The 20837-nt window shown below is 34.7% G+C and overlaps 2 protein-coding genes and 2 pseudogenes across 2 annotated transcripts; all 4 read left to right on the forward strand.

Moving 5' to 3' along the window:
• Positions 1–249: 249 nt before the first annotated feature.
• LOC145011665 (chitinase 2-like) lies at positions 250–1344 on the forward strand. Its single transcript, XM_078970398.1, has one exon. It carries the CDS (start codon positions 293–295, stop codon positions 1211–1213), a length of 921 nt encoding a protein of 306 aa, XP_078826524.1. The 5' UTR covers positions 250–292; the 3' UTR covers positions 1214–1344.
• Positions 1345–4298: 2954 nt separating this feature from the next.
• On the forward strand, positions 4299–10031 carry LOC145009879 (chitinase 1 pseudogene; annotated as a pseudogene).
• Positions 10032–10640: 609 nt separating this feature from the next.
• Positions 10641–11735, forward strand: LOC145011664 (chitinase 2-like). The gene has a single exon (XM_078970397.1). The coding sequence runs from the start codon at positions 10684–10686 to the stop codon at positions 11602–11604; it is 921 nt and encodes a 306-aa protein (XP_078826523.1). The 5' UTR covers positions 10641–10683; the 3' UTR covers positions 11605–11735.
• Positions 11736–14689: 2954 nt separating this feature from the next.
• On the forward strand, positions 14690–20418 carry LOC145009880 (chitinase 1 pseudogene; annotated as a pseudogene).
• Positions 20419–20837: the final 419 nt, after the last annotated feature.

Raw genomic sequence — 20837 nt, forward strand, 5'->3', positions numbered from 1 at the left:
CTCAGAACATGATTAAAACAAAAAAACTTTCAATTAAACAAATAAATAGAAATTACATGGGACTTGGAATAGATTTTTAACCTATTAATCAAGACAGAAAATATACTATTAAACATATAAAGTATAACAACAGTAGAAGCACACTTACGCCACGTTAATTAACATTAATTAATCTGATCACATGGTAAACAATTTGTCAGAAAGCTCCTCTATTTAATTGTCGGATTTCCTATCTCTGTTCAACAGCCTTCAAGCTTCAACATAATCTGTCTTTAATTGAAGTTTGATCATTATGGGGTTCTCCAAACTTTTCATTGTTCTTCTCATGTTACAAGTGCTTTTAGCGGTGGCATCAACACAAGAAAATATTAATGCACCAAAATCAGACCTATTCCGTGAATATATCGGAGCAGAATTCAACGGTGTCAAATTTACAGACCTACCCATCAACCCCAATGTCGAATTCCATTATCTACTTGCATTTGCAATTGATTACACCACTTCATCTTCTTCATCCCCAACCGATGGTAAATTCAATGTGTTCTGGGATACAGATAATCTCAGCCCTTCTCAAGTCTCCTCAATCAAGAGTCAGCATAGCAATGTCAAAGTAGGTTTGAGCTTAGGAGGAGACAGTGTGGGAGGAGGAAGCTGTTACTTCAGCCCTTCATCGGTGGATTCATGGGTTTCAAATGCTGTTTCTTCCCTCACTAAAATCATCCAAGAGTATAACTTGGATGGGATTGATATCGACTACGAGCATTTTCATGCAGATCCTGAGACGTTTGCTGAGTGCATCGGGAAGCTTGTAACAACCCTCAAGAACAATGGAGTCATCTCTTTTGCATCTATAGCTCCATTTGATGACGATGAAGTTCAAAGCCACTACTTGGCTCTTTGGAAGGATTATGCTCACGTCATAGACTATGTCAATTTCCAGTTTTATGCATACGATCAGGGGACCACCATCTCTCAGTTTATGAAGTACTTTCAGACACAAAGCTCCAACTATAAAGGTGGTAATATCTTGGCTAGTATCTCCACCGATGGAAGTGGAGGTTTATCACCAGAGAACGGGTTCTTCACTGCTTGTAATCGGCTAAAAAGTCAAGGGAAGCTTGGTGGGATTTTTGTATGGTCTGCAGATGATTCCAAGGCTTCAGGTTTTCGCTATGAGAAGCAATCACAAGCTTTGCTAGCAGCCCCTCGTTAGTATATGTATGTATATATTTTGTTGTGTTTCTATGTGGTTGTAAAAGCGTATGTGTATGTACAATATGATTATCTACTAGTGAAATGATACAAATTCATCTTCTCGATCACCAACAAATGGTGAATTCAACGTGTTCTGGGATACTCATAATTTCAGGCCTTCCGAAGTCGCTTTAATCAGGGACGGATACAGAATTTCACAGTAGGGGTTACAGGAGAAAGTTAGGGGTTGCACAGTAATAAAAAAATATATAAATTTTAAAAATTTACGAAAATTTTTCCACTGCAGCCGAAAAAGTTAGGGGTTGTTAGTGCCACCGGTGACCCCCTCAAAATCCGCCCCTAGCTTTAATCAAGAGTCGGCATTCTAATGTCAGAGTAGCTTAGGTGGGGGAGCTATAACTTTAGAAATCAATAAACAAATCAATAAACCTGTAAAAATATAAAAATCATTTTTTCAGTTTACATACAACTTGGAAAATATAAAATTTTTATTATCTTGGAAATTTTTGAAAATTAAACAAAAGTCATTTTCAAAATTTTCATTTTTATTTGAAATTTTCCAAGCAAACTCACCTTTAGTGTTTTATTGAAAAACTATGTTTGGCATTTCGCACTGTTGTTATTGGGTGTACCAAATTATCAATGTTTTTTTAAGAAAAAACATTAAAAAGATATATGATTAACTGTATTAATAATAATAATAATAATAATAATTTTTTGGTAAAAGGTTAAAAACATAGTAATTTTTCTTTAATTTGTCATTTATTTGTTTAGTGTGGTGGTGAACCCAAAGCTTTTGTATGAACAAGAATCTCAACTAATGAACTCAACACTAAGAATCATGAAATAAGAAAAGACAAGCAAACATAATGGCATCTTTTGTGTTCTTTTCTTGTGCAGATAGAAATGACAAAAAAAATGTTTTTAGATATTCTAGAATCTATAAAATGGTGACGGATATGTATATTCTTCTTATTTTTTTTATTTATGTTGATTTTCCTGCTTATATTTGTGTTTTACTTTTAGGGTCGTTCCTTGTGAACGATATCTCTGCTCTGGTTCTGTTTGATTCGGGAGCTGCCCGGTCCTTTGTATCTCTCACGCTCAGCATGAAACACTTGTTTCAAGGTATTTTTCATCTTGGACCCGTGGTGTGAAATTAGTTTTCAATTTTAGTCCTTAGGGCATTATTGTAAATTTTAGAAAGAGGGTGTGTACGATGGGTGTACCTCATGTACATTGGGCGTACACAATCAGGGGATAAACCCTAATTTTAGGGTTTGGACGCCATTTAAGCAACCTTATGTAATGCCCGGTTCCGTACATATAAATAACGCCGAAATTCGAGTTATGACGAAGAAGTTATGGTCCGTCAAAGTTTTACAGCAAAACCGGCATGGCACCGGGAGACGCAAATAGTGAATTCACGATAGAGGACTTTTTGGCCTTATTGACCTAAATAAAAGTTGTAGTATACGTTAATCCGAAAGCGTGTATAAAAAGAACGCCCAAATCCGACTTCGTATGAGGAAGTTATGAATTTTCTAAGATTTGGCATAGCAGTGCACGACCCGAAACTCGAATTTTAGATCGAGCGGTTTTTTGCCTACGCAACCTAAATGAGAGTTGAAGATCTCATTTATAGGAAGTCAACTATAAAAAGACAGACGAAAACGGAGTCTGTATGAAAGAGTTACGAATTTTTCGCGGTCATTTAACAGTATAATCTCCTCCTACTGTTAAATTTAAGATCGGTCGAAAACTAGCCGACGGAGTCAAAAAGAAAGTTGTAGATCTTATTTTTACCTACACGTGGATATAAAGAACGTCAAAAACGGAGCTCATATGCGAAAGTAACGGATTTTAGAAGTCGGAGGTGTGATGTGCGAAAATGCGTAACGTGGCACAATCTTGGCCATTGCTTCCCAAGTCTTTCCACCAGATGTTGACATGTGGCACCAAGTTTAGTCATATTTTACCCTATAAATAGAAACTCTCTCACCCTCATTTTCTTCACACCTTTCCTATTCTTTATTCTCTCTACACTCTCTCTAAGCCTCCCAAAACTCTCTTAGCGCTAGAAGAAAGCCCTGGAGCGCTCGACGGCTCCGAGAAGAAGCGCTTTCGGCTCAGAAGTTCTTCCCCTGTAGAGCCCGACTTCTAGCCAAACCCCCTCGTAGGTAAGATACGCCTACGCTATTTTAAATATAGTTTTTATTTAAATATAGTAATGTTATTAGTACCATATAATAAATATTTAGGTTATTATTATGAGTTATATAAGTGTCATTATAATATCTTTTTAACCACTCACAGTACGGGGAATCTGGTTTGGAGGGCCGCTTGGGTTGCTGGATTTCAGAAGTGCTATATGCCAAAATGATCCTGCCCTCCGGTGTTCCATGTATGGCCCCTGTTTGTACATAGTGGTGAAAAGTATTGTGTTAACGCTTATATAACAGTAATAATAGTTAGACTAACAATTAGTCTCGTTGAGCATTAGACTAAACTCTAGTAGTAATGATACTAGGTTCTGTCAAAGGAGTTGTTTAAAGTATAAACGAAGTGTCGTCCGAGTACCGAGTCACCACTTTATCAAGTGAGTGCATAGTCCCTTTCATGAACATGATTTTAATACAAGTATTGATTAAAGTATTAATTATATGTTTATGTGCGAGTTAATTGATGTTGCCTGAAATATATGTTAAATAACATACCTAATTATATATGATGATTTAGGATAAAGAGTAAACCTAAATTAATTATGAGGAATATTGGGTAGTATTTTCTTACGAGTACGAGTGAGTTATACTCAGAGAATAGAATTTTAGTATATGTCATTTATCTGGGAGCATGGATTAGACATAATCATTGTCCCTAGTCCGAGGGTATGGATTTGGCATAGTTAACTATGATTAATCTAGGAGTATGGATTAAGACATAGTCAGTTGTCCTTAATCCAGGAGTATGGATTAAGACACAATCAGTCGTCCTCGGTCCGGGAGTATGGATAGGATATAGTCATTCGTCGTTAATCCGGGAGAATGGATTTACACATATACACTTGTCCCTAATCCGAGAGTATGGAATGGGCACAATTATTGATCCGAGAGTATGAATTAGATTCGAGAGTATGTGTTAAGTAAGAGGTAAAATTTAAGGTCCGAGAGTATGGATAGTCTCGTTGTAAGGATTAACAGTATGGGGTAAGAGTTGCTTATATATATATATATATATATATATATATATATATATATATATATATATATATATATATATATGGTGAAATTATATTTTTTGTGAGTTCTAAATTATATATATGATATAACATTGTGGGATTGAAATCTCTATGTACTCACCAAGTTTCCCAACCTGACCCACTAAGCTTATATGTATCACAGGTGTCGATAGGAAGTTACATTACACTGAGAGATTAAAGAGGTGTAGATCATTAGTGTAAATGAATGTAAGTTTTGTTTATTCTTATGTTTCTATATTGACGATAACATCCCAAATGTTTTAAAATGAATAAAAATATATTTCTTCGGAAATGCTTTGATAACGTATTTATCATGTTTTACTGGGAACAAATTCCGCAACATTTTCACTAAAATATGTACTCTAATTTTTATAAAGCATAAACAAAATCGGTCTTTTCTGGCCGTGAAAATGGAGATGTCACACAAACACAGCAAAAACAGTGCGTATATCGTTTAAGCATTTAGAATACTTGTATCTATGTGTAAGTTGAAAGTAACTATGCACTTACTTGATCAAGTAACTATAAACTCATTTAGAATACTTGTATCTATGGGTAGAACTTCGTCTCGATAGTTTATCTTTTCCCCTAATGTAACCTAGATTCACGTTACTAAGTCTTAGTCTTATATTCTTGGTGACTAATATTTGTCTAGATTCCTCACTAATCTCAATGTCTACAACAAGATTTATCAAGTAAGGAACAACCAGGTAGGATCATATCGGAGGTAGGGTCCGTTTGGTATAGAGTATACTGTTTGGAAATCTCACTTAAACACCTCGCTAAATCCAACATAAACATTAAGTAGATCAATCAGTATAATGACTTTGGAATCACTAATAAGTCTCGATTATAGGTTCATTATAACGACTATGATTATAATTATAAGTTACACTTAAAGTAGAGTAAGTGTAGCTCAACTTACAGAGTATTTTGATGAAAACCAGGAATTATGCAAGCAGAACGTTGACCCGGGAGCTTCTAATTTTCGGATATCTGACACTACATGGTCTCGCTAAAGTAATCAAAAACTAAGGAGTAAAAGACTAGAGATATGAGAGAAATTCAAGAGATGATCTAAAGGAATGGAGTGAGAAATGAGGCTGCAAATTGGAGGATATATAGGCCCAAAAAGTGAATGCGAGGTGGTCGGAGCGCGCATGTGACACGTGACAAACTCTTAGTGGTTGTCAAATGCATGACATGCATGTTGTCTATGTGCGCGGTTGCGCGCGGAAAAAAAATTAATTCATCTTGTTCATATGAGATCCGTTTTCGACGTGTTTTATATCCATGCGTAGCTATCGACGATATCTACAACTTTCATTTAGACTTCGTTGGCTAATTTTGACTTTATTTTTAAAGTTATATTTTTTAACAGACTGAGACTGTTAAACTCAGTTAAAAATTCATAACTCTCTCGTCTGACATCCATTCTCGACTGTATTTATATTGACAGACTCCTATTAATGAAATCTTCAATTCTCGTTTAGATTGTTTTTCCTAACAATTTACCGATTTCAATTTCGGTTTCTGAGTTGTATACTATTAATCTATTATGTTGAAACTTTGAAAAATCATAACTTCCTCTCATGAAGTTGCAAACTCAAATCTTTTTCGGGAATACATTGGTGTCGAATCTCACTAGGTTAAGTTATTAGATGTTCCTATAAACTCTAAAGTTGAAGTCCATTTTATCCTAGCTTTTACAGTTGATTACTGTCACAACTAGCAATTTAGCTAGGGAATTCTATTCTCATAAAACATCATCTATTGTGAGGCTTATATTCTAACTGAATATCATACCCGATGTTCAATCAACGTCATCCATTTAAATCCAAACTCTTGAATGAAGGTCAAAACCTAATACAATACATCTCATATGTTCATCTATGAGTTGAAAACCCTAGACATCTCGGTTCAAGTTCACATTGGACTAGGATTCTCTTATTGGGCCTAATGGACCAATAAACCTTCAACTTGAACTATTTTGGGCTTAAAGACCCTAATTGGGTTCTAAATGGACCCACACTCATAAAACTCAACATTTTGGACCATAATGGGTCTAAAATAAATTTATTTAACCACTAATGGACCATAAACTCATTCATTTTACCAAATTGGGTCGTGAGCCTCCTTAAGAGCCCAATGGGCCGAATACATACATACATACATATATATATATATATATATATATATATATATATATAATTCTTGGGCTCCATAAAAATTTGACAAGACCAAAATGGGCCAAATTACTTCATTCTCATCTCTCATAAACCCAATTCTCGGCCCACCATGCTTATTTGACAAAAAAAAAGGAAAAATGAAGAAATTTGTGCACTTGCCACCTCATTAGTGCATGGGGGATATCCATGCACAAACCCACCATGTTACTAGGAGATTAATACCCACCAAACATCTAGGGAACATCCTATCTTCTCCCTCTTTCTTTCTCACGGCCAAGAAGCTCCACAAACACACAGACATTTCACTTTCAAACACTTTCAAGATTCTCTCAAGAACTCCTCTCTACTCCTCTAAATTTTCAAGATTTTGGGTGTTTTAAGAGGAGTTTTCATCAAAGATCATCATCTTTGGTAAGATCTCACAACCTAAATCGATTTGCTACATCTTTAAACTCAAATTAATCCTCTTACCACCTCAAATTCGTGACCATGCTCCCTAGAACTCATCAAGATTCGAAGATCACTTCAAGAAGCTAGCTAGAGTCATAACTTACACCACCTTCTTCTTATCTTCATCAAAACCAAAATCCAAACCCCAAGGTGAGTTCATACCCCCTTTTTTTTGTTTTTACTTGTTTTTAGGGGAGAATACAAGTTGATTTGTGTAGATCTATGTGTATATGCATGATTATGTGTGATTTCCTTGAAACATTTGGTGATTATGTGTGATTTCTTCACTAATCTACAAATATGTTAAGAAACTTGAAGTGTATCACTAGGATCTTCATATGAAACATGAGAAAAGTATGTTTTATCACAAGTATTGCATGTAAACATGTAGATCTGGGATTTGTATACTTTATATAGCAAAAATGAGTGTTGTGTTCAAAGATTTATAAACTAAACTCACAAAACAGCTCTTGACAGAAAAGTTTTGGTCTAATCTCGGACTGTTTTGACCATCCAAATGGAAGTATTTTTCAAAACTGTTTTACATGTATAAATTTCAGGTTTATACCTTTAAAATGACTACTCGCACGTTTTCATACGATTTTTCTACAATTTTTGGTGAATTTTACAAAACTGCCTATCAAATTTGACATACTTTCGGACCAACCTGTGAAGGTGAGTAATTTCACACTAGTTTGAGGCCATTAAAAATTTTGAGAAAAATTGTGAACAAAGTAGACATGTTTTCCAAACTTCCAGAGTTTACGGATTTAAATTTCGACATACGATGATTTTTCTACAAATTTTCCAAAAACTAGGTCGGAAAAGCCCAAAACCAGAAAAATATGTATTTCCACAAAAATCAAGCCAAAAATGGGTTTAAAATGTTATTTTTATCACAAAGTAGTCATCAACACAAGTTTTTAACAAAATTGGACATCAAAGTGCTATTCTTACAAAAATTGGGCCTAATTGTAAATTTTATGCTTATTGAGCCAAGAACGTCATTTTTACAAAAAGGAGAGCTTTTATATCAACTTTGTAAATAATCAAGCTAAAATAGACAAAACAATAACAAACGGATTAATAACGATATTCACATTCCTTTTGTCCTTTGAAATAATAGACACGTATAGTGAGCCTTAGTGGTTCACTTCCATGTTTATTGGGCCTGGGAATGGGTTTTATATGCGTTCTTCTTTTTATGTTATTTTAGTGAATACTTGAACTAAAACCAATGATAAACCAACAAATGGAATTAAATTGATCATTTTCTAGGTTATTGGGCCTTAGTGACCCATTTTTATGTGTGATACGTCCTGTATACTATTTACATATTTATTGGGCTTCATTTACCCATTAACATGTGCGACGGACCTTGGATACTATTTGTGTATTATTTGGGCCTGTAAATACTTTATATGTGAAATGGGCCTTAGTTGTCCTTTCATATATATTTCGGACCCATGTTATATAATCTCATTCCATTTGGGTCTTGAAATGATTTACATGTTTAGCGATGCCTTAGTGGTTCACTTACATGGATCATTGGTCCTAGAATGAGTTTATACATTTTTCTTCGCATAAATTCTATTAAGGATCTAGCGAGTTTTTATCAGTTGGCACCTATTAAGTGTACGATCGTAGCCTGTTGTTATAATCAGAGTCTCCTGGAGGGAGAACGGGGATTTGTGTATAGATCTATACGGGGTTGACACCCCACACCTCAGCTGTTCGCTACAATTAGACTTATTCAGTCTAGGGTGACGAAAACCTTATTCTATTTTCCGTCGGCGTCCAACTACGCCAAGACAGGTGAAATTGTCATTATTTAGTATGGTTATGACGGCTCGTTTAAAGGAATTAACGTTATAAAGTTTACGGAAGACATCTTCTTTTTTTAGGCAACGTCGGGTTTTCTGGGAACATTCTCTTTACATGCTCTTACATTCTCTCTACATTCTCTTTACCTTTTTAGTCAAATAAACAATAGCATATATGCATTAATACAAGAACTAACACAAACACACTAAACAGTTTTCAGAAAATATCGGATTTTCTGGTGGTTTTCAAAGTTATACAAATCATTTTCACAAACATGCTTATGAACTCACCAACATTTTTATGTTGACCGTTTTCAAAATAACTTGTATTCTCAGGATACCGTTGAAGCAGGATGAACGAAACAAACTAATGGATATTGTGTGATATTTCTTTTATCATACTCTTACTATTTTGACATGTAATATTCAAATACAATACTCGATGTAAACAATGAATGTTGTAATATTACATCTGTGATGATGATGATGTTATGTTTCAATTATATTCACTATAATAATATTTCAAGATGAAGTCACGCACAAGCCCCCGGACGTTTCTGCCGTCTGGTTTGGGGGTGTGACAATTACACCTCAGATAATCACCCATCACCCACCAATGGCAAATTCAATGTTTTCTGGGAAACTAAAAATTTAGGTCCTTCAGAAATAGCATCATCAGTTAAAACCATGAACTCAAATGTTAAAGTGGTTGTTAGCTTGGGTTGCGATAGTGTTCATGATAAAATAGGGTCTTTTTTACTCCAAAATATATCAACTCATGGGTCCAAAATGCAGTTTCTTCGTTAACGAGCATGATCAAGCAATATAACTTGGATGGTATCGACATCGACTATGAACACTTTAGGTCACGTGATTAGAATTTGGTGGATGTATAGGAAGACTTATAACAATTATAAAGAAAAATCGGACCATCAAATTTGCTTCGCCCCCTATGAAGATGAAGGATCGGTTCATAAAAATTAATTGGCTTTATGGAAGAAATATGGACATGTTATTGATTATGTGAATTTCTGTGTGGATCACAACATCATGCCTTCTTCAAGTTTAAAAACATCATGTATTTCTACTAAATGATTCTACTCGTACTCCAATTATATAGGATCCGATAAAAAAATTAATGGAAACTGAGGATCAAGATAAATTCATCAATCTCTAGTTTTATAAATAATAAATAATCTCATGAAGCAAAAAGGCCCGTCCCAAAGGGTGGGCGATAGAAGCGACAGTCCAGGACCTATTTTTTAAAGAGTCCTAAATTTTTTATACAAATTGTTATATTTAAAAGATTCTACAATTAATTTTCTTTCCATAATGGCATGTTTTTGTATACTTGTAAAGGTCATGTTACAACTTACAAAGGTCATGTTATGACAAAACTTGGTGTCTGTGGCAATGAGGCGTTGACTACATGGTTTTTGTACTTTTAGACGGAAGCTCAGAACATGATTAAAACAAAAAAACTTTCAATTAAACAAATAAATAGAAATTACATGGGACTTGGAATAGATTTTTAACCTATTAATCAAGACAGAAAATATACTATTAAACATATAAAGTATAACAACAGTAGAAGCACACTTACGCCACGTTAATTAACATTAATTAATCTGATCACATGGTAAACAATTTGTCAGAAAGCTCCTCTATTTAATTGTCGGATTTCCTATCTCTGTTCAACAGCCTTCAAGCTTCAACATAATCTGTCTTTAATTGAAGTTTGATCATTATGGGGTTCTCCAAACTTTTCATTGTTCTTCTCATGTTACAAGTGCTTTTAGCGGTGGCATCAACACAAGAAAATATTAATGCACCAAAATCAGACCTATTCCGTGAATATATCGGAGCAGAATTCAACGGTGTCAAATTTACAGACCTACCCATCAACCCCAATGTCGAATTCCATTATCTACTTGCATTTGCAATTGATTACACCACTTCATCTTCTTCATCCCCAACCGATGGTAAATTCAATGTGTTCTGGGATACAGATAATCTCAGCCCTTCTCAAGTCTCCTCAATCAAGAGTCAGCATAGCAATGTCAAAGTAGGTTTGAGCTTAGGAGGAGACAGTGTGGGAGGAGGAAGCTGTTACTTCAGCCCTTCATCGGTGGATTCATGGGTTTCAAATGCTGTTTCTTCCCTCACTAAAATCATCCAAGAGTATAACTTGGATGGGATTGATATCGACTACGAGCATTTTCATGCAGATCCTGAGACGTTTGCTGAGTGCATCGGGAAGCTTGTAACAACCCTCAAGAACAATGGAGTCATCTCTTTTGCATCTATAGCTCCATTTGATGACGATGAAGTTCAAAGCCACTACTTGGCTCTTTGGAAGGATTATGCTCACGTCATAGACTATGTCAATTTCCAGTTTTATGCATACGATCAGGGGACCACCATCTCTCAGTTTATGAAGTACTTTCAGACACAAAGCTCCAACTATAAAGGTGGTAATATCTTGGCTAGTATCTCCACCGATGGAAGTGGAGGTTTATCACCAGAGAACGGGTTCTTCACTGCTTGTAATCGGCTAAAAAGTCAAGGGAAGCTTGGTGGGATTTTTGTATGGTCTGCAGATGATTCCAAGGCTTCAGGTTTTCGCTATGAGAAGCAATCACAAGCTTTGCTAGCAGCCCCTCGTTAGTATATGTATGTATATATTTTGTTGTGTTTCTATGTGGTTGTAAAAGCGTATGTGTATGTACAATATGATTATCTACTAGTGAAATGATACAAATTCATCTTCTCGATCACCAACAAATGGTGAATTCAACGTGTTCTGGGATACTCATAATTTCAGGCCTTCCGAAGTCGCTTTAATCAGGGACGGATACAGAATTTCACAGTAGGGGTTACAGGAGAAAGTTAGGGGTTGCACAGTAATAAAAAAATATATAAATTTTAAAAATTTACGAAAATTTTTCCACTGCAGCCGAAAAAGTTAGGGGTTGTTAGTGCCACCGGTGACCCCCTCAAAATCCGCCCCTAGCTTTAATCAAGAGTCGGCATTCTAATGTCAGAGTAGCTTAGGTGGGGGAGCTATAACTTTAGAAATCAATAAACAAATCAATAAACCTGTAAAAATATAAAAATCATTTTTTCAGTTTACATACAACTTGGAAAATATAAAATTTTTATTATCTTGGAAATTTTTGAAAATTAAACAAAAGTCATTTTCAAAATTTTCATTTTTATTTGAAATTTTCCAAGCAAACTCACCTTTAGTGTTTTATTGAAAAACTATGTTTGGCATTTCGCACTGTTGTTATTGGGTGTACCAAATTATCAATGTTTTTTTAAGAAAAAACATTAAAAAGATATATGATTAACTGTATTAATAATAATAATAATAATAATAATTTTTTGGTAAAAGGTTAAAAACATAGTAATTTTTCTTTAATTTGTCATTTATTTGTTTAGTGTGGTGGTGAACCCAAAGCTTTTGTATGAACAAGAATCTCAACTAATGAACTCAACACTAAGAATCATGAAATAAGAAAAGACAAGCAAACATAATGGCATCTTTTGTGTTCTTTTCTTGTGCAGATAGAAATGACAAAAAAAATGTTTTTAGATATTCTAGAATCTATAAAATGGTGACGGATATGTATATTCTTCTTATTTTTTTTATTTATGTTGATTTTCCTGCTTATATTTGTGTTTTACTTTTAGGGTCGTTCCTTGTGAACGATATCTCTGCTCTGGTTCTGTTTGATTCGGGAGCTGCCCGGTCCTTTGTATCTCTCACGCTCAGCATGAAACACTTGTTTCAAGGTATTTTTCATCTTGGACCCGTGGTGTGAAATTAGTTTTCAATTTTAGTCCTTAGGGCATTATTGTAAATTTTAGAAAGAGGGTGTGTACGATGGGTGTACCTCATGTACATTGGGCGTACACAATCAGGGGATAAACCCTAATTTTAGGGTTTGGACGCCATTTAAGCAACCTTATGTAATGCCCGGTTCCGTACATATAAATAACGCCGAAATTCGAGTTATGACGAAGAAGTTATGGTCCGTCAAAGTTTTACAGCAAAACCGGCATGGCACCGGGAGACGCAAATAGTGAATTCACGATAGAGGACTTTTTGGCCTTATTGACCTAAATAAAAGTTGTAGTATACGTTAATCCGAAAGCGTGTATAAAAAGAACGCCCAAATCCGACTTCGTATGAGGAAGTTATGAATTTTCTAAGATTTGGCATAGCAGTGCACGACCCGAAACTCGAATTTTAGATCGAGCGGTTTTTTGCCTACGCAACCTAAATGAGAGTTGAAGATCTCATTTATAGGAAGTCAACTATAAAAAGACAGACGAAAACGGAGTCTGTATGAAAGAGTTACGAATTTTTCGCGGTCATTTAACAGTATAATCTCCTCCTACTGTTAAATTTAAGATCGGTCGAAAACTAGCCGACGGAGTCAAAAAGAAAGTTGTAGATCTTATTTTTACCTACACGTGGATATAAAGAACGTCAAAAACGGAGCTCATATGCGAAAGTAACGGATTTTAGAAGTCGGAGGTGTGATGTGCGAAAATGCGTAACGTGGCACAATCTTGGCCATTGCTTCCCAAGTCTTTCCACCAGATGTTGACATGTGGCACCAAGTTTAGTCATATTTTACCCTATAAATAGAAACTCTCTCACCCTCATTTTCTTCACACCTTTCCTATTCTTTATTCTCTCTACACTCTCTCTAAGCCTCCCAAAACTCTCTTAGCGCTAGAAGAAAGCCCTGGAGCGCTCGACGGCTCCGAGAAGAAGCGCTTTCGGCTCAGAAGTTCTTCCCCTGTAGAGCCCGACTTCTAGCCAAACCCCCTCGTAGGTAAGATACGCCTACGCTATTTTAAATATAGTTTTTATTTAAATATAGTAATGTTATTAGTACCATATAATAAATATTTAGGTTATTATTATGAGTTATATAAGTGTCATTATAATATCTTTTTAACCACTCACGGTACGGGAAATCTGGTTTGGAGGGCCGCTTGGGTTGCTGGATTTCAGAAGTGCTATATGCCAAAATGATCCTGCCCTCCGGTGTTCCATGTATGGCCCCTGTTTGTACATAGTGGTGAAAAGTATTGTGTTAACGCTTATATAACAGTAATAATAGTTAGACTAACAATTAGTCTCGTTGAGCATTAGACTAAACTCTAGTAGTAATGATACTAGGTTCTGTCAAAGGAGTTGTTTAAAGTATAAACGAAGTGTCGTCCGAGTACCGAGTCACCACTTTATCAAGTGAGTGCATAGTCCCTTTCATGAACATGATTTTAATACAAGTATTGATTAAAGTATTAATTATATGTTTATGTGCGAGTTAATTGATGTTGCCTGAAATATATGTTAAATAACATACCTAATTATATATGATGATTTAGGATAAAGAGTAAACCTAAATTAATTATGAGGAATATTGGGTAGTATTTTCTTACGAGTACGAGTGAGTTATACTCAGAGAATAGAATTTTAGTATATGTCATTTATCTGGGAGCATGGATTAGACATAATCATTGTCCCTAGTCCGAGGGTATGGATTTGGCATAGTTAACTATGATTAATCTAGGAGTATGGATTAAGACATAGTCAGTTGTCCTTAATCCAGGAGTATGGATTAAGACACAATCAGTCGTCCTCGGTCCGGGAGTATGGATAGGATATAGTCATTCGTCGTTAATCCGGGAGAATGGATTTACACATATACACTTGTCCCTAATCCGAGAGTATGGAATGGGCACAATTATTGATCCGAGAGTATGAATTAGATTCGAGAGTATGTGTTAAGTAAGAGGTAAAATTTAAGGTCCGAGAGTATGGATAGTCTCGTTGTAAGGATTAACAGTATGGGGTAAGAGTTGCTTATATATATATATATATATATATATATATATATATATATATATATATGGTGAAATTATATTTTTTGTGAGTTCTAAATTATATATATGATATAACATTGTGGGATTGAAATCTCTATGTACTCACCAAGTTTCCCAACCTGACCCACTAAGCTTATATGTATCACAGGTGTCGATAGGAAGTTACATTACACTGAGAGATTAAAGAGGTGTAGATCATTAGTGTAAATGAATGTAAGTTTTGTTTATTCTTATGTTTCTATATTGACGATAACATCCCAAATGTTTTAAAATGAATAAAAATATATTTCTTCGGAAATGCTTTGATAACGTATTTATCATGTTTTACTGGGAACAAATTCCGCAACATTTTCACTAAAATATGTACTCTAATTTTTATAAAGCATAAACAAAATCGGTCTTTTCTGGCCGTGAAAATGGAGATGTCACACAAACACAGCAAAAACAGTGCGTATATCGTTTAAGCATTTAGAATACTTGTATCTATGTGTAAGTTGAAAGTAACTATGCACTTACTTGATCAAGTAACTATAAACTCATTTAGAATACTTGTATCTATGGGTAGAACTTCGTCTCGATAGTTTATCTTTTCCCCTAATGTAACCTAGATTCACGTTACTAAGTCTTAGTCTTATATTCTTGGTGACTAATATTTGTCTAGATTCCTCACTAATCTCAATGTCTACAACAAGATTTATCAAGTAAGGAACAACCAGGTAGGATCATATCGGAGGTAGGGTCCGTTTGGTATAGAGTATACTGTTTGGAAATCTCACTTAAACACCTCGCTAAATCCAACATAAACATTAAGTAGATCAATCAGTATAATGACTTTGGAATCACTAATAAGTCTCGATTATAGGTTCATTATAACGACTATGATTATAATTATAAGTTACACTTAAAGTAGAGTAAGTGTAGCTCAACTTACAGAGTATTTTGATGAAAACCAGGAATTATGCAAGCAGAACGTTGACCCGGGAGCTTCTAATTTTCGGATATCTGACACTACATGGTCTCGCTAAAGTAATCAAAAACTAAGGAGTAAAAGACTAGAGATACGAGAGAAATTCAAGAGATGATCTAAAGGAATGGAGTGAGAAATGAGGCTGCAAATTGGAGGATATATAGGCCCAAAAAGTGAATGCGAGGTGGTCGGAGCGCGCATGTGACACGTGACAAACTCTTAGTGGTTGTCAAATGCATGACATGCATGTTGTCTATGTGCGCGGTTGCGCGCGGAAAAAAAATTAATTCATCTTGTTCATATGAGATCTGTTTTCGACGTGTTTTATATCCATGCGTAGCTATCGACGATATCTACAACTTTCATTTAGACTTCGTTGGCTAATTTTGACTTTATTTTTAAAGTTATATTTTTTAACAGACTGAGACTGTTAAACTCAGTTAAAAATTCATAACTCTCTCGTCTGACATCCATTCTCGACTGTATTTATATTGACAGACTCCTATTAATGAAATCTTCAATTCTCGTTTAGATTGTTTTTCCTAACAATTTACCGATTTCAATTTCGGTTTCTGAGTTGTATACTATTAATCTATTATGTTGAAACTTTGAAAAATCATAACTTCCTCTCATGAAGTTGCAAACTCAAATCTTTTTCGGGAATACATTGGTGTCGAATCTCACTAGGTTAAGTTATTAGATGTTCCTATAAACTCTAAAGTTGAAGTCCATTTTATCCTAGCTTTTACAGTTGATTACTGTCACAACTAGCAATTTAGCTAGGGAATTCTATTCTCATAAAACATCATCTATTGTGAGGCTTATATTCTAACTGAATATCATACCCGATGTTCAATCAACGTCATCCATTTAAATCCAAACTCTTGAATGAAGGTCAAAACCTAATACAATACATCTCATATGTTCATCTATGAGTTGAAAACCCTAGACATCTCGGTTCAAGTTCACATTGGACTAGGATTCTCTTATTGGGCCTAATGGACCAATAAACCTTCAACTTGAACTATTTTGGGCTTAAAGACCCTAATTGGGTTCTAAATGGACCCACACTCATAAAACTCAACATTTTGGACCATAATGGGTCTAAAATAAATTTATTTAACCACTAATGGACCATAAACTCATTCATTTTACCAAATTGGGTCGTGAGCCTCCTTAAGAGCCCAATGGGCCGAATACATACATACATATATATATATATATATATATATATATATATATATATATATATATATATATAATTCTTGGGCTCCATAAAAATTTGACAAGACCAAAATGGGCCAAATTACTTCATTCTCATCTCTCATAAACCCAATTCTCGGCCCACCATGCTTATTTGACAAAAAAAAAGGAAAAATGAAGAAATTTGTGCACTTGCCACCTCATTAGTGCATGGGGGATATCCATGCACAAACCCACCATGTTACTAGGAGATTAATACCCACCAAACATCTAGGGAACATCCTATCTTCTCCCTCTTTCTTTCTCACGGCCAAGAAGCTCCACAAACACACAGACATTTCACTTTCAAACACTTTCAAGATTCTCTCAAGAACTCCTCTCTACTCCTCTAAATTTTCAAGATTTTGGGTGTTTTAAGAGGAGTTTTCATCAAAGATCATCATCTTTGGTAAGATCTCACAACCTAAATCGATTTGCTACATCTTTAAACTCAAATTAATCCTCTTACCACCTCAAATTCGTGACCATGCTCCCTAGAACTCATCAAGATTCGAAGATCACTTCAAGAAGCTAGCTAGAGTCATAACTTACACCACCTTCTTCTTATCTTCATCAAAACCAAAATCCAAACCCCAAGGTGAGTTCATACCCCCTTTTTTTTGTTTTTACTTGTTTTTAGGGGAGAATACAAGTTGATTTGTGTAGATCTATGTGTATATGCATGATTATGTGTGATTTCCTTGAAACATTTGGTGATTATGTGTGATTTCTTCACTAATCTACAAATATGTTAAGAAACTTGAAGTGTATCACTAGGATCTTCATATGAAACATGAGAAAAGTATGTTTTATCACAAGTATTGCATGTAAACATGTAGATCTGGGATTTGTATACTTTATATAGCAAAAATGAGTGTTGTGTTCAAAGATTTATAAACTAAACTCACAAAACAGCTCTTGACAGAAAAGTTTTGGTCTAATCTCGGACTGTTTTGACCATCCAAATGGAAGTATTTTTCAAAACTGTTTTACATGTATAAATTTCAGGTTTATACCTTTAAAATGACTACTCGCACGTTTTCATACGATTTTTCTACAATTTTTGGTGAATTTTACAAAACTGCCTATCAAATTTGACATACTTTCGGACCAACCTGTGAAGGTGAGTAATTTCACACTAGTTTGAGGCCATTAAAAATTTTGAGAAAAATTGTGAACAAAGTAGACATGTTTTCCAAACTTCCAGAGTTTACGGATTTAAATTTCGACATACGATGATTTTTCTACAAATTTTCCAAAAACTAGGTCGGAAAAGCCCAAAACCAGAAAAATATGTATTTCCACAAAAATCAAGCCAAAAATGGGTTTAAAATGTTATTTTTATCACAAAGTAGTCATCAACACAAGTTTTTAACAAAATTGGACATCAAAGTGCTATTCTTACAAAAATTGGGCCTAATTGTAAATTTTATGCTTATTGAGCCAAGAACGTCATTTTTACAAAAAGGAGAGCTTTTATATCAACTTTGTAAATAATCAAGCTAAAATAGACAAAACAATAACAAACGGATTAATAACGATATTCACATTCCTTTTGTCCTTTGAAATAATAGACACGTATAGTGAGCCTTAGTGGTTCACTTCCATGTTTATTGGGCCTGGGAATGGGTTTTATATGCGTTCTTCTTTTTATGTTATTTTAGTGAATACTTGAACTAAAACCAATGATAAACCAACAAATGGAATTAAATTGATCATTTTCTAGGTTATTGGGCCTTAGTGACCCATTTTTATGTGTGATACGTCCTGTATACTATTTACATATTTATTGGGCTTCATTTACCCATTAACATGTGCGACGGACCTTGGATACTATTTGTGTATTATTTGGGCCTGTAAATACTTTATATGTGAAATGGGCCTTAGTTGTCCTTTCATATATATTTCGGACCCATGTTATATAATCTCATTCCATTTGGGTCTTGAAATGATTTACATGTTTAGCGATGCCTTAGTGGTTCACTTACATGGATCATTGGTCCTAGAATGAGTTTATACATTTTTCTTCGCATAAATTCTATTAAGGATCTAGCGAGTTTTTATCAGTTGGCACCTATTAAGTGTACGATCGTAGCCTGTTGTTATAATCAGAGTCTCCTGGAGGGAGAACGGGGATTTGTGTATAGATCTATACGGGGTTGACACCCCACACCTCAGCTGTTCGCTACAATTAGACTTATTCAGTCTAGGGTGACGAAAACCTTATTCTATTTTCCGTCGGCGTCCAACTACGCCAAGACAGGTGAAATTGTCATTATTTAGTATGGTTATGACGGCTCGTTTAAAGGAATTAACGTTATAAAGTTTACGGAAGACATCTTCTTTTTTTAGGCAACGTCGGGTTTTCTGGGAACATTCTCTTTACATGCTCTTACATTCTCTCTACATTCTCTTTACCTTTTTAGTCAAATAAACAATAGCATATATGCATTAATACAAGAACTAACACAAACACACTAAACAGTTTTCAGAAAATATCGGATTTTCTGGTGGTTTTCAAAGTTATACAAATCATTTTCACAAACATGCTTATGAACTCACCAACATTTTTATGTTGACCGTTTTCAAAATAACTTGTATTCTCAGGATACCGTTGAAGCAGGATGAACGAAACAAACTAATGGATATTGTGTGATATTTCTTTTATCATACTCTTACTATTTTGACATGTAATATTCAAATACAATACTCGATGTAAACAATGAATGTTGTAATATTACATCTGTGATGATGATGATGTTATGTTTCAATTATATTCACTATAATAATATTTCAAGATGAAGTCACGCACAAGCCCCCGGACGTTTCTGCCGTCTGGTTTGGGGGTGTGACAATTACACCTCAGATAATCACCCATCACCCACCAATGGCAAATTCAATGTTTTCTGGGAAACTAAAAATTTAGGTCCTTCAGAAATAGCATCATCAGTTAAAACCATGAACTCAAATGTTAAAGTGGTTGTTAGCTTGGGTTGCGATAGTGTTCATGATAAAATAGGGTCTTTTTTACTCCAAAATATATCAACTCATGGGTCCAAAATGCAGTTTCTTCGTTAACGAGCATGATCAAGCAATATAACTTGGATGGTATCGACATCGACTATGAACACTTTAGGTCACGTGATTAGAATTTGGTGGATGTATAGGAAGACTTATAACAATTATAAAGAAAAATCGGACCATCAAATTTGCTTCGCCCCCTATGAAGATGAAGGATCGGTTCATAAATATTAATTGGCTTTATGGAAGAAATATGGACATGTTATTGATTATGTGAATTTCTGTGTGGATCACAACATCATGCCTTCTTCAAGTTTAAAAACATCATGTATTTCTACTAAATGATTCTACTCGTACTCCAATTATATAGGATCCGATAAAAAAATTAATGGAAACTGAGGATCAAGATAAATTCATCAATCTCTAGTTTTATAAATAATAAATAATCTCATGAAGCAAAAAGGCCCGTCCCAAAGGGTGGGCGATAGAAGCGACAGTCCAGGACCTATTTTTTAAAGAGTCCTAAATTTTTTATACAAATTGTTATATTTAAAAGATTCTACAATTAATTTTCTTTCCATAATGGCATGTTTTTGTATACTTGTAAAGGTCATGTTACAACTTACAAAGGTCATGTTATGACAAAACTTGGTGTCTGTGGCAATGAGGCGTTGACTACATGGTTTTTGTACTTTTAGACGGAAGCTCAGAACATGATTAAAACAAAAAAACTTTCAATTAAACAAATAAATAGAAATTACATG

Source organism: Lactuca saligna, chromosome 8 (assembly GCF_052625555.1).
Source record: "Lactuca saligna cultivar CGN05327 chromosome 8, ASM5262555v1, whole genome shotgun sequence".
Classification (NCBI taxonomy): Eukaryota; Viridiplantae; Streptophyta; class Magnoliopsida; order Asterales; family Asteraceae; genus Lactuca; species Lactuca saligna.